We start from the raw sequence: 14,677 nt of genomic DNA, 5'->3' as shown, positions 1-14,677 counted from the left end.
TCACCAGAATTCAAAAGCATCCATTCTTCGGCAATCAGCCTTCTTGATGGTCCAGCTCTCACTTGGCGATGGTCAAAGGGTCGTGTCAAAGCACCTCCACGAGGCTGTACCTGCAGCCGTGGGAAGTGGCAGCGGTGGGGGCAGTGGCAAAGTGGGAGGGGTGGGAGGGACGGAGAGGGTGGGAAGGCGGGCAAGCAGCTGGGGTGGACATGGTGCCTACGGGCACCTAATTTTTCTTGGGAAAACCCACAGCTGCTCCCAGTAGGGTGACCTGGCTCTGATCAGGCGACAGTGATGGGTTTAAGTTGGGAGGAGCTGAGTGCTGCCCACCTCAACACTTTCCTCCCCCAACTCCGATACAGGGCACAGTATGAATACCGTGATCTGGCTGAAGGTATTTCAGAGATCTTACGAGGATTTTTTTTAAAAAAATTAATTTTTATTCAAATTTCCAATAACCAATCCATTTACAGTTAAACATCCAATTTAACTTATACATTCTTTTAGACTTCCATCAGCCTATCTGACAATTTTCATATTTATCACAACTTCTCAAATTTCATACACTTATGTTGCACTTAGACAATCCCTATTTTGTCTTCTCTTTTAAGCAACATTCCAGTTTATTTTTTTTTTCCTTCACAGAGCTTCTTGAAATCCAACAAGCATTATTTCCTGATCACACACAGTTTTCATATACTCTGTAAATTTGTTCCAGTCCTCGGTGAATCTCTGATCGCGTTGGTTTCTAATTTTTCCAGTTAATTTGTCCATTTCTGCATATTCCATTAGTTTCGTTCTCCATTCTTCCCTCGTTGGTATTTCTTCCTGTTTCCACTTTTGGGCCAACAAAATTCTGGCTGCTGTTACTGCATATCTAAATAACTTCACATCTTTCTTTTCAACATCCTTCCCTACTATACCAAGTAACAATGCTTCTGGTTTCTTTACAAAAGTATATCTCAACATTTTTTTCATCTCATTATAAATCATTTCCCAAAAGCATTTCACTTTCTTACATTCCCACCACATATGATAAAATGTTCCTTCTTTCTCTTGACATTTCCAACATTTATTACTAGCTTTAAACATCTTTCCAAGTTTCACAGGAGTTATATACCATCTATATATCATTTTCATCACATTTTCCTTTATCGTAGTACATGCGGTGAATTTCATTCCCTCTTTCCATAGTTTTATCCACTCCTCTAATTGTATATTATAACCAAGATCTTTGGCCCATTGAATCATAACTGTTTTTACTTCTTCATCTTTTGTGTGCCATTCAAGTAATAATTTATACATTTTTGACAATATTTTTACATCACTATTCAAGATTTCTTGATGAAACCTTGATTTTTTCCCTAAAAAACCTTTTTCTTGCATCTTTTTTTTAAACATTGCATTCAATTGAAAATATTGCAACCAATCATTCACCTTTCCTTTAACCTCTTCATATGGTTTCAAGTTCCACTTATCTCCTTCTTTAATTATCAGATTTTCATATATGATCTTACAAGGATCTAATCTCATCCCACTCCGAAGCAGGAATGATGATGTCTCCCCGAGCTTCTATACTTGGAATAAAGCAGAGTTCTTACAAGTACTTGCAAGTCCTGACGGTGAGTGGCTCAGCCCTGCCTCGCCTTTTTGGGAGCCGGAGGGGGGGGGGAGTGAAGGCAGCTCTGTGTCCGTCCCACCACCAGCCCCTCAAAGCCCAGCGGGCTCCCTGCGCACTGAACGGGGAGCCCGAGACTTGTCGCCTCCTCACTCTCAGTTGGCCCCTGAGCGCAGTGTTGCCTCCCAGCCCTGCTCCCGGGAAACTTGAACCCTGTTAAACTATGGAACTCACTCCAGCAAGAGGCAGAGGTGGCCACCAAGCAAGACAGCTTGAACATGATAAAATCAGGGAGGAAAAGAAGGCTATCAACAGCAGGCAGCTGCAATGGCTGTTCTCCGCCTGTTCTAATGGAGGCAGCCCTGCTTCTCAGTACCACTTGCTATGAACCAAAGGAGGTGGGGAGAGTTGTTTTCATGCTCGGATCAGGGCCTTGCAGGTTTCCCTTTGGAGCAGCTGGTTGGGCACCGTGGGAGCAAGAAGTTGGAGCAGAGAGGTTGATAGCTTGATCATAGCTGTCCACTTTTCCCTTTTCTTGCGAGGAATCCTATTCGGAGTAAGGGAGTTTCCCTTAAAAAGGGGGGAACGTTGACAGCTATGAGCTTGATCCAGCAGGCTCTCCTGATGTTCAACATCCTAGGAATCCCAGCTTCCCTCTCACAGGGAGACACCTTTCCACAGTTCAAACTATGCTCAAGGCAGCTTACAACATGGAAAAAACAACATGGCAGCAACATAGAAAAATTAGCCACAAACAATCAATGAAACATCCAAAAATGCACACCCAAAGGGAACAATTCCCACAATTCTGCAGGGGAGAAGGAGCGGGAGGCCAAGACTAGTTAGGAGGCTGGAGAGGAGAACCCTAACTCTTGGTCTGATGTCTTGCCTATAGAGCCCGTGCAGCCGGAAAAACGCCAGGTTGATGATGACTCCTTCAATGAGGGCTCCTCTAAGGAATAGGAGCCGGAAGAGATGGCGTGGGCCTTTGTAAGCAACCAAAACCTCCGTCGCCTGCCTGTGCGCCCGCTGTCAATCTTTGCCTCGCTTCTCGGAGCCTCGTCTCAGCAGGTTGAGGATGACTCCTTCAATGGGGACTCCTCTAAGGAATCCTGTTCGGAAGAGTAGCTTCGGGCGGCCATTGCCAGCAACCCAACCCGCTGTCTCCTGCCTCTGCTCCCGCTGCCAACCTTTGCCTCGCCTCTCCGCGCCTTGCCTCGCCTCGCCGAAACGGCCCCAAATCTATAAAGTTTTATTTTCTTTTAAAAATAAATAGTAGGCGCAAATTGCAGAAAAATAAAAGCAGCAAAACGCATAATGGAAGCCCAGTTTCGTGATTTGCTGGGAGTTTTGCGTATCTGAATTTGGTACGTAAGAAAGGAAATCTCTCCAAACAGCATAGAAATGAGTTGAGAAATGATAGCTCTCCTAGAGAGCTGAGAGACCTTGCGCTGCCAAACCCAGTTCTGGAGACGTGGGCCCTGCAGGGTTCAAGGTGCCTCCTTTAAACCACAGCCCAGATCACTGCAAAGCGGGGCAGAAGGGAAACTCACTCCTCCAGAGCCCCGAGGGGCCAAGGGCTCCGCCCTCCGCTCTGCTGGGCTTTGCTCAGTGAATCAGGGCCTTTGTCAAGAGTGATGGTGACACAGAAGCCACAGACACCTCCCTAGTCCTCCTTGGCCCCAAAGGTGCTCCTTAGGAGGAAAGGGAGGAGCTGGAAAGGGGATTCCCCAGAGCCACCTCAGAGCAAGCAGGCGGAGGCTTCTTCCCAAAGTCAACAGCGGAGGGATTAAGATGCTGTTGGTCCTGATCCCCAGTTGCATATTCCTGCATTGCAAGGGGGGTTGGACTTGATGACCCCCAGGGTCCCTTCCAACTCTACCCTTCTGTTATTCTATGACCCTCTTTCACCTCCGTTATGCCGCTAGGCAGGAGCTCTGGGCCGTGAGGAAAGAAGGCAGCAGGGAAGGCAGCCCCCACAGGCCTCTGTCGCTGGACCCTGGGACTTTGCCCAGGCCAGGCCAGGTGGCTGGGTCCTCCTTCAACGGGCGGAGGTTGTAGGGCTCGTGTCCCACAAGGGATGGAGGAGCAATGGAGGAATCTAGAGGGGCCTTTGAAACACCTCCCCCTTGCAGCTTCTCTCCCACATAAGCCCACTTCTGGTCTTTAGAGGGGGGGCAAGGTTGGGGGGCAAGGCATGGGGCGCTGTACAAACATATGCTTAAGAGAGGCATTGTCCTTGCCACATCTCCAACGCTCACCTCGGAGAAAGCCACATAGCTGTAATAAACGAAAAATCTGCCCTTATTCCTTTCTGGGGGACACAAGAGCCCTTATAGAGTCCTTTGTGGGTTCTCCATCAGTCGGAGGTAAAACAGAGGCCAACCAGAGAATATTGAGAAGCAAAGCAGCTCGTATGCCTGATCTTGATTGAACTGTTGCAACAGGGTGCTCTCCTCACACGCAGGAAAGGAGGAGGACCCAGAAGAAAGGTGTGTCCACCCTTATATAGACATTTTAAATTGCCCACCTTAGAGTAAAATACCACCCCCCAGAAACATCATACATACATCACAGAAGGGGTGTAGCTCAAGACCACCACCCCAGATACATCATACCTACATCACAGAAAGGGTGGTCTACAACAGAAATCTGAGTGCATTGTTTACCTCCTGTCTGGCAGGTTACCTGTTAATGGTCACTTGATTGGATACCCTGGGGAGCCTGGCCCGTCTTTTGTAATGACAAATACTTAGTTCCTCAGCCAGTCTGGGCTTGGGCCAGGCAAAAGCTATGGTCAGGCAAAGAATATTAGACACTGAGAGACAACAGGACTGCGCAAGGTGCCCCGACTATAAAACTGGAGAAAGTGAGAGAGATATAGCTGCACCCGCAGCATATCTCTTCTTTCTTGCATCTAGAAATGCAAGAAGGGCCTTTACACTCGCCAGAAGCTCGGCTCTTCCCTCGCCGGTCCTGGATGGAGCCTTTAGAAAAGTCCAGTATGCTCAGAGAGTTTGACCTGTCCACTGGAAGAGACAGGAAGCCCAGAACACTTGTTCTTTAGATGTCCCTTTTATGAAGAGGCATTTTGGACTTCTGCCTGTCCAGTGCGCTTCCCTGTGCCAAAAAACACTGCTTTCTCTCAGTGCAATCTTCTGGGGGGAAACTTCACCTGAGGCAGAAATAGCAGAGATGCAGCGGCGTTGCTGTCGTGTGGGAGGAAAGGGAGTGAAATAGTCCAGAGGCAGAGTCTTCTATTCTAGAAGCTTTATTTACAAGCAGAAAATTACACCGTCCGAACTTTCAGACATCTTTCTCCTAGCTCAAACACACTCCGACTCCTTGCTCAAACAGGCTCCGACTGAAAACGAAAGCAGACTCACAGAAGAAAGGAATTGTGACGTGACATCCTGACTTCCCGTAGAAGTCCCTCCCTCAGACACGAAGCACCAGAAGGTGAACTCTTTAACCACCAAACTCTACAAGGCACGTAGTAAGATCATTGATCCCCTACTGGTGAGGCTCCCCGACCTCCCGCAAAAGCAAAAATTTGACCTTTTGCTGTTAGGCAAAGATCAGAAGATGACCTGGATGGGCGCCAGATTCTGTGTACAAATCTGTAGGCGCAGACCATCGCCCAACTCAAAGTAGTCCGGCATGAAAGTCCCCAAACGCGGGTCTTTGGGTGACTCTGAGACAACTCCCTGGGATAGTTTATTGTTGTACATTGTTTTAATTGTCTGTATTTGCACATCAGTTTCTAATGTTGTGAGTGTCCTCTGTTTCAGAGGCTTCTACTCTGCAGCCTTATAGTTGTTTTCACAGCGAGTCTTTTAGTTCTTATGCTCTTACAGTTGTTTTTAGTTCTTATCTGTTTTAATTATCAGTTTTTATCCATCCATTATCCATGTGTAATCTTTTTATTTTATTCTGATGTTTTATCCTATGCTTGTTTCTTTGTCCTTATTTGCTCTAACAATTATCAGTTAAAAAAAAAATCCTAACTGCTATTTTATTTATATGTTTGGTTTTTTTCTCCACGTCTGTGACCGTAATAAAGTTCATTCATTCATTTATTCATTCAGCATATACCGGTATTTTGTAGAATCGTAGAACTGCAGAGTTGGAAGGGGCCACGAGGGTCATGGAGTCCAAACCCTTGCAGCCCAGGAATATTTTGCCCAACATGGGTCACATGCTCTACCGACTGAGCTATCCCCATCTCTCTGCTGATATGTCATGAGGTTGAAAAGAAAAGAAAGTATCGCCCAGCTAAATCATCAGAAGGCGAGCTGTTGTGCTGATCATAGTGGAAATTTGCTTAGCTATTCCCCCAATTGGACTTTCAAGATGAGACATGAATCCGAATCTCCTAAGGCAAAGTCCACTGAAAACCCTGCCCACAAGCAGTGGGAGAGTCCTCTAAAGTTGATAGGGGTTGAAAGACGTTAGAAGTGCTTTTTGGTTAAAAGGTAGAGAGCCAGGGGAAGGAATCCCCCAGGCAGAACAGAGCAAGACTATGACTTCCCCTTATCAGGACACTAGATGTCTGTTGGTGCAGCTTAGAATAGCATTCCCTTTCTCCCGGCTGCAAGAAGATTCAACCAGATTAGAGAACGGGGCCCAAAGGAATTTCAGTAGGGACCAGTGCCAGGTTCTGCAGTTAGGCAAGAAGAAACAGATGCACAAATATAAGATGGGGGATACCTGACTTGCAAGCAGTACATGTGAAAAGGATCCAGTGGTCTTGGTGGACCACAAGCTTAGCATGAGTCCACAGTGTGGCGCAGCAGCAAAAAAAGCCAATGCTATTCTAGGCTACATCAATAGAAGTAGAGTGTCCAGATCAAGGGAAGTAATTTGTTGTTGTTCTTTAGTCGTTTAGTCGTGTCCGCCTCTTCGTGACCCCCTGGACCAGAGCACACAGCTGTCCATGGAGCTGCAGGTCAATTCTGTGTCCAGGGCAGCTGTTTATCAGGTCCATCCGATACACAGGCTGAGACCCTCCCTGCCCGCAGACTGTCTCGCCAGAGTGGTGCATGCTCTGGTTATCTCCCTCTTGGACTACTGCAGTGCGCTCTATGTGGGGCTGCCTACAACTAATCCAGAATGCGGCAGCTAGACTGGTGACTGGGAGCGGCCGCCGAGACCACATAACATGGGTCCTGAAAGACGTACATTGGCTCCCGGTACGTTTCCGAGCACAATTCAAAGTGTTGGTGCTGACCTTGAAAGCCCTAAACAGCCTTGGTCCAGTATGCCTGAAGAAGCATCTCCACCCCCATCATTCCACCCGGACACTGAGGTCCAGCGCTGAGGGCCTTCTGGCGGTTCTCTCATTGCAAGAAGCCAAGTTACAGGCTTAGGCACATAGCTGTCAGCTTTTCCCTTTTCTTGTAAGGAATCCTATTTGGAATAAGGGAATTTTCCTTTAAAAGGGGAAAACGTTGACAGCTATGCTTAGGCACCTGTAGGAAGGTGAGGACCTTCAGTCCTCAGAATCACCTCCTTGGGGCAAGACCTACAGTGGATGCTTGGGTTGAGAACCTGATCCATGCAGGATGCACATTCACAACCCGCAGCGTTCGCAACCCTCATCTGCACGTCTACGCATGAGCGGGTTGCGATTCAGCTCTTCTGCGCATGCGCAAAGCACGATTTAGCGCTTCTCCACATGCGCGACCGCCAAAACCCAGAAGTAACCCATTCCTGGGTTACTTACTTATTAAGTAACGTATTCCTGACCTGCTTCAGGCACCCACCCTGACATCTCCTTTCCCACTCCCCGCACTCCTACCGCACGTAGCCAAGATTGCAGGCGCAATGTAGGTGACGTGGTTTGAAAGTCTGACGTGCCACACCCCACCCTCGGCCACAGCATGACACCCGCATGACATTTCCCCCTCTCCGCATTTGGGCCTTGACTTGCATTTCACACGCACCAATGCCTTCAGCTAGAAAAGCTGGAATGATGCACTAATTCAGTTAGACAAGCTCTTCTGGTCGAGCCACGGATCCGACGCAAGCGGGACTTTCTCGGGAGAGAGAAAGTCCAGGTTCTCGAGGGTAAAAGGGGGTGCTACAGGGCGCGGTAGCCCCCCAAAACCTCTCTGGAGGGAAACCAGAGGGTCAGGAGCCCAGCGGAGCCATCTGCAGATCACCTGGCCGTCAGGTAACTCCGTAACAGGAGCGAAGAGAACGGCGGGCGGAGAAAGCAGGCACCGGGGAAGCCATTGTCTCACCCTCGAGAGCGCAGCCCCAGGCTTGCAGGGCGAGTGATCGATTCTCAAAAACAAAGAATCTAAGCCAAATTTGGATTTTGGAATATAATTGGAGCATACAAAAGGAAGGCTTTGGGAAAAGAAGGCGGAAAAAGAGGTCAGTTTTTATCTGAAATCGGAGAACAACGCAAGACTACGAGCGGAGCGCGGAGAGGAGGTTGGTAACGCAGCAAGCGGCTAGAACTTCTCCCTCTTAAAAAACTTGCTAAAAGTGATATAAACTGCTGCAAAAAGTAATAAAGAGTTGCACAAGAAGGGAATAACTAAAGGAGGGAGCAGAGGGTAACTATTTTATGACTTTAAAAGGCTCTCAATATAACGAAGGGTCTGAAGGAAGTAAAGAGAAGGATACTTCTCGGTACTTTCACTTTCAAGAAAACTGCGCAACAAAGTAGAACTTTTGTGCCCCCATTTTAACGGAAAGATAGAGTTACCCAGCTATAAGTAAAATACGGAAAGTCAAAACTAGGCAGCATAAATTAGGGGAACCGTCTGGACTACTAAAAATTATTTTGCTCTCTTCTCCCCTCTAACTGTTTTGTACAGCTGAAGTTAAATTTGATATTTTTAAATAGGGAGCCCTTGGCAACTTTTGGGTTTATTTTTGGATAGATTCTTCTGTTTGTTTTTTAAAAAAATAATATTTATTAATAGTTTTCAGAATTATAAGAAGAAGAAGAAGAAAACATTAAAAAACAGCACTATAATAGACCCCCAAAAAAGAAAAAACACAGAAACCAATACAACAATACAACAAAAAGATAAAAAGAAAAAAGAAAACAACACAAATCCCCGATTACATATCTAAAACTTCCATTTGCTTGTTTCATTGACTTCCTCACACCTCCCTTTCTGTATTCTAGTTTAATTAGTTATTTCAGCAAATTCTTTCCATCTTTCTCAATTTTTGTTAAAAAAATTATCCTAACCTAATTTAATCTAATAATTAACTCAACCAATCCTTTCCATCTTTCCCCATATTCTATTATTCACATTACCTTAATTAATTTAACCTTATCTTACCCTAAAACACCTTAAAGCTTGAATCTTAGTTATCAAATATACCGTACATTACTCCTGATATCATTTCTGCTAAAGTCATATAGTTTCATTCCAACATTTTCCCTAATATTCATTAATTTTTAGCCAATTCCCCAAATAGAAAATTTTCTTTATAGATTTTCTTCCAATCTTCATCCAACGTCCCTTCTTCCTGGTCTCGGATCGTGTCAGTCCTTACTGTCCATTCCATCTAGTCCATCAACCTGGAAGCCTTATGTCCGAGGCCCTTAAGTCTCTTCCATGTCCCTTCTGCAGATCTTCTTCTTCTTGTTTATACTTGCCCTTTTCCTTGTCTTTTGTTGGTCTCTTTCTTAGTTTCTTTCCTTTCTCATTGAGGGGTAGGCCTCTGGGGGATTCCAAGCCAAAATTGTCTCCATCTCCCTTCATCAAACCCGTCCATTCCCCACAGTCCCACTACCCACAATCCTCAATATAGTCCAAAAAATATTTAAAAGCATATTCCAAGGTCTCTCCAACGTTGGGAACCTCCTCAACTCCAGACGCCCCCTGGCCCACTCCAACTTCAATCTTCAATGACAACGGCTCATACTCCTGTAGAGCCTCGGGACTTTCCATTTGTATTATTTGGGGTGCAACCGCATCCTCCTCCATTATCTTCTGCACTTGCCCAGTCAGTACAGATTCATGAGTTGGTCCCTGGATAATTTCTGTATCAATATTCCCTATTTGCCCACAGTTATTAACTGCAACAGTCAAATCCATTTTCTCATTCATCAAGTCCACCTTCTCATGCATCTGTTCCAGCAGGGCACTTGTCTTGCATAAGGCAAGCACCCATTCTTCTTTCCAACTCATCTTTAGTCAAGGTCAGAAAAGCCTGTTCCCATGGTCTTAATCTCACATCTGTTGAGACGGATTATAAAATTTATAACAAAGAATTCAAAATGGCTAAAATGGAGCCGAATTTATGGACTTGGAACATCAATGGGATTAACGATAAAAAAACCAAAATAAAATTGAACAACATTTAAAAAAGAAAAATTTGGATATTATCTGTCTACAAGAAACTCATGTGGCGAGAAGGCACAAAAAAAAATTAATCAATAAAAGACTGGGAAATGAATTTATATCTTCAGATAAGAGTAAAAAGAGAGGGGTAGTTTTGTATATCAGGAAAAATATTGAAGCTCAACAAATCTTTAAAGATGAAGAAGGCAGAGTTATGGCAGTTCAAATAAAGTGGCAAGGAGAAAAAATAATAATTGTCGGGATCTATGCACCAAATGGAAATAAGACAGAATTTTACAAAAATTTAGAAGAAAAACTGTGCAATAAAATTTGAATTAAAGGGCTTTGAAGAAAGAACGTTTAGATGGAGAATGAACGACTACCTGTTGGATGATCAGAAAGTAGTAGAAAATGCTCAAAAGTATTTCATAGAATCATAGAATCATAGAATCATAGAATCATAGAGTTGGAAGAGACCACAAGGGCCATCGAGTCCAACCCCCTGCCAAGCAGGAAACACCATCAGAGCACTCCTGACATATGGTTGTCAAGCCTCTGCTTAAAGACCTCCAAAGTAGGAGACTCCACCACACTCCTTGGCAGCAAATTCCACTGTCGAACAGCTCTTACTGTCAGGAAGTTCTTCCTAATGTTTAGGTGGAATCTTCTTTCTTGTAGTTTGGATCCATTGCTCCATGTCCGCTTCTCTGGAGCAGCAGGAAACAACCTCTCTTCCTCCTCTATGTGACATCCTTTTCTATATTTGAACATGGCTATCATATCACCCCTTAACCTCCTCTTCTCCAGGCTAAACATGCCCAGCTCCCTTAACCGTTCCTCATAAGGCATCGTTTCCAGGCCTTTGACCATTTTGGTTGCCCTCCTTTTTGGTCGCCCTCCTTTTTGAATGCCCCAATTGAAACTGAAGAAATAAAAGAGGCAATAAAAGAATTGAAAAAAGGAAAAGCCCCAGGACCAGATGGATTTACAGCTAGATATTATAAGGAAATGAGAAGCACCCTACTTGTACCATTGAAAGAAGTCACAAATAACATATTAAAGAACAGCGAAATTCCGGAAACATGGAAAGAAGCCTTTATCACATTCATCCCAAAACAAGATTCGGATTTGATGCAGGTCAAAAATTATAGGCCTATTTCGTTGTTGAATACTGATTATAAAATTTTCGCGGGTATATTAGCAAAGAGAATGAAAAAAGTACTGCAAGAATTTATACATAAGGATCAAGCGGGTTTTCTTCCTGGCAGACAGATGAAAGATAACATAAGAAACATAATAAATATATTGGAATATCTGAATGCCAGGAATGAAAAACAAGCTATCTTAATTTTTGTGGATGCTGAAAAGGCCTTTGACAATATATCATGGAACTTCATGTTAAAAAATTTAGAGTATATGGAAGTGGGCAAGGAATTTTATAATGGGATAAAGGCAATGTTTTATTTTATTTTTGAAAATAATATTTATTACTTTTCCAACAATTTAAACACTACAAAAAAAATAAACAATACAATACAGTACAATACAAAAACACTACATGACACTAGCACATTAAACTGACAAAACAAAACAAAAACAGTTTAAAACACATCAAACAATTTCAGTATAATGAGATGAAAAAGGTACTTAAATGTACCTTCCCTAAGAAACCAGAGGCCTTTCTCTTGGGCATTGCCTGCCAATTGGTGTCAAAGAAAGATAGGACATTTTTTATGTATGCTACAACAGCAGCAAGAATCCTCATCGCAAGGTATTGGAAGACACAAGATCTACCCACTCTGGAAGAATGGCAGATGAAGGTGATGGACTACATGGAATTGGCAGAAATGACTGGCAGAATCCGTGATCAGGGGAGAGAGACGGAGGAAGAAGATTGGAAGAAATTTAAAATCTATCTTAAGAAATTATAAAATTATAAAATTGATGAATGTTAAAATGTTGAGGTTCTTTAGAAAGATAAGGAGATTGCAGCGATAAAAGATTAAGTTAAAGAAAAGAATAATGAAGGAATTTGAGAAGATTAAAGTTAGGATTTGCTGAAATAATTTTGAAATTTTGGATGCAGAAAGGGGAGGTTTGGGGGAGTCCGAGAAGTAAGGTTTATGAAAAAAAAGGATATGAAATTATACATGTTTGTTTGTCTTTTTATTTGTTTGTATTGTGTATAAAAAATTGTAAAACCAATAAAAATTTTATTAAAAAAAAGAAAGATAACATAAGAAACATAATAAATATATTGGAATATCTGAATGCCAGGAATGAAAAATAATTTTTGTGGATGCTGAAAAGGCCTTTGACAATATATCATGGAACTTCATGTTAAATTTAGAGTACAGTGGTACCTCGCAAGACGAATGCCTCGCAAGACAAAAAACTCGCTAGACGAAAGGTTTTTCCGTTTTCGAGTTGCCTCGCACGACGAATTTCCCTATGGGCTTGCTTCGCAAGACGAAAACGTCTCGCGATTTTGTTTCCTTTGTCTAAAAACCGTTAAAACCAAGGGTGCTTAGCTTGAACAGCTGCAGTTGCGCCTTGACTTCGAGGAGCAACTGTTAGCACGTGGTTTTGTAGCCTTTTCTCAGACTTTGCTCACTTTTGAAGCTTCTCCAAAACTTTTCCAGAACTTCTCTTGCATCCATTTGGTAAGTTAAACTTTTAAAACTTTTTTTGGGGGGGGTTGGATTTTGGGTTGGGGTGTTTGGGATTCAAGGACTTGGTGTTGGGGGGGGGTTGCGATAATCTGGGAGCTTGTGGGGCTTTTTTGGAATTTTTATGATTTTCTGTGACCATTGGGCCAGGTTGGTTTTTTTTAAAAAAAAAAATTTCTGAGTTTGAATTTCTGAGTGCTGGCTGGCTGGGGGAACAGTTGGAGAGGTTTCTGCAGGAATCTGGGAGCTTGTGGGGCTTTTTTGGGAATTTTTATGATTTTCTGTGACCATTGGGCCAGGTGGTTTTTTTTTCAAATTTTTTTTCCTGAGTTTGAATTTCTGAGTGCTGGCTGGCTGGGGGAACAGTTGGAGAGGTTTCTGCAGGAATCTGGGACCATTGAGCCATGTTGTTATTTTTTGAAATTTTTTTTTGTCTGGGTGGGGGAACAGTTGGGGAGGGGTTTGCAGCAGTTGGGGAGGGGCTGGGGGAGCAGTTGGCGAGGGGTTTGCAATTTCTGTGTGGTGGGTGGGTGGGTGTCTGTGGGAACAGTTGAGGTTTTTGAAGGCATTGGTGATTTTTTAAGCTTTTCCAAAACTTATTTTGCAGCCATTTGAGGTTTCTGAAGACTTCGGTGATTGATTGTTGAAGCTTTTCCAGAACTTCTCTTGCATCCATTTGGTAAGTTAAACTTTTAAAACTTTTTTTGGGGGGGTTGGATTTTGGATTTTGGGTTGGGGTTTTTGGGATTCAAGAACTTGGTTCTGGGTTTTAATTTCTGTGTGGTGGGTGGCTGGGTGCTTTTGAATTTTTTGGATTTGAAGCACATCACTGATTTCTTTTTCTTTTTCTTTTTCTGAGTTTACGAAGGTAAGAGCTGTGCTGCCATGGGACCCAAGAAGACTGCTGCTGCGGTGGCTGGCGAGAGGAAGGAGGAGAAGGTGACGCTGGAAATGAAGAAGGAGATCATCCGGAAGCACGACAGCAGAATGCGTGTGATGGACATCACCAGGGAGTACGGGAGGAATCCATCAACCATCGGCACCATCCTGAAGATGAGGGAGAAGATCCTGGTGACTGATGCAGCCAAGGGAGTCACCAGGATCGTGAAGAACCGCCCAGCTGTTCTGGAGGAGGTCGAGAAGTTGCTGCTCATCTGGATAGAAGAGAAGCAGCGTGCAGGGGACACAGTGTCTGAGGCCGTCATTTGTGAGAAGGCCAAGGCCTTGCACGCAGACCTCATCCGGGAACAGCCAGGAACCTCAGGCGAGCCAGAAGTCTTCAAGGCAAGCAGAGGCTGGTTTGACCGGTTCAAGATGAGATCTGGCATCCACAGCGTGGTCAGGCATGGAGAGGCTGCCAGTTCTGATGTTCCTGCGGCTGAAGACTTTGCAGCGGAGTTCCAGGAGGAAGCAACTGAGGAACGGCTGTCCTCCAAAGAACTGAGGGACATTTGCCTGAAGTGGAAGGATGTGCAGGCTTTTGCACAGCGGCACCACCCTGACAAGCACGTGGCACATGACCTTGCGAACACTTTTGATACGAGGGTCATGTCGCCTTTCAGGGAGGTGCTGAAAAGGCGGATGAAGCAGCAGACCATGGACAGGTTCTTCAGCAAGAAGCAAAGAGTGGAAGAGGAACCTTCTTCGAGTTGTCCCCCAGAGTCCTAGAAAATGTATTGTACACTTTGTTGATTTTTAAATGTTTTTCTGTCATGTTTATAAAGTTAATTTATTTTCCCTTCAATTTTTGAACTGCTCTTTATAGTATGTGTGACTTTAAAGAGCAGTTAATAAACTGTTGTTGTACCAAATTTGGCTTTGTTTGGACTTTTTTTGACCATAGGAACGCATTAATTGATTTTCAATGCATTCCTATGGGATTTCGTGATTCGCAAGACGAAAAATTCGCTAGACGACAAAACTTGCGGAACGAATTAATTTCGTCTTGCGGGGCACCACTGTATATGGAAGTGAGAAAGGAATTTTATAATGGGATAAAGGCAATATTTTATTTTATTTCTGAAAATAATATTTATTACTTTTCCAACAATTTAAACACTACAAAAAAACACAAT

General features: G+C 43.9%; 2 protein-coding genes across 3 annotated transcripts in view; both read left to right on the top strand.

Moving 5' to 3' along the window:
• The window catches only part of LOC310708883 (uncharacterized protein), a 38,271-nt gene extending 35,330 nt beyond the window's left edge, over nt 1–2,941 (top strand). Inside the window, exons 3-4 of the mRNA XM_083507801.1 lie at nt 1,498–1,622; nt 2,514–2,941. Of these exons, the coding sequence (XP_083363927.1) occupies nt 1,498–1,622; nt 2,514–2,581 (193 nt within the window). The 3' untranslated portion in view covers nt 2,582–2,941. The remainder of the gene's footprint in view (nt 1–1,497; nt 1,623–2,513) is intronic.
• A 9,332-nt stretch (nt 2,942–12,273) lies between these two features.
• Nucleotides 12,274–14,333, top strand: LOC310710213 (putative CENPB DNA-binding domain-containing protein 1). Of its 2 annotated transcripts, none has more exons than XM_083510854.1 (3): nt 12,274–12,596; nt 13,210–13,281; nt 13,471–14,333. In XM_083510854.1, the coding sequence occupies exon 3, from the start codon at nt 13,488–13,490 to the stop codon at nt 14,268–14,270; it is 783 nt and encodes a 260-aa protein (XP_083366980.1). In that variant the 5' UTR covers nt 12,274–12,596; nt 13,210–13,281; nt 13,471–13,487; the 3' UTR covers nt 14,271–14,333. The 2 variants fall into 2 exon arrangements, with proteins under 2 accessions (XP_083366980.1, XP_083366981.1); XM_083510855.1 differs by having other exon boundaries at nt 13,462–14,333.
• The last annotated feature ends 344 nt before the right edge of the window (nt 14,334–14,677 follow it).

The sequence above is a fragment of the Podarcis liolepis genome, assembly GCF_965112155.1.
Source record: "Podarcis liolepis genome assembly, chromosome: 6".
Classification (NCBI taxonomy): Eukaryota; Metazoa; Chordata; class Lepidosauria; order Squamata; family Lacertidae; genus Podarcis; species Podarcis liolepis.
This window is presented reverse-complemented; position numbering and strand designations above follow the sequence as displayed.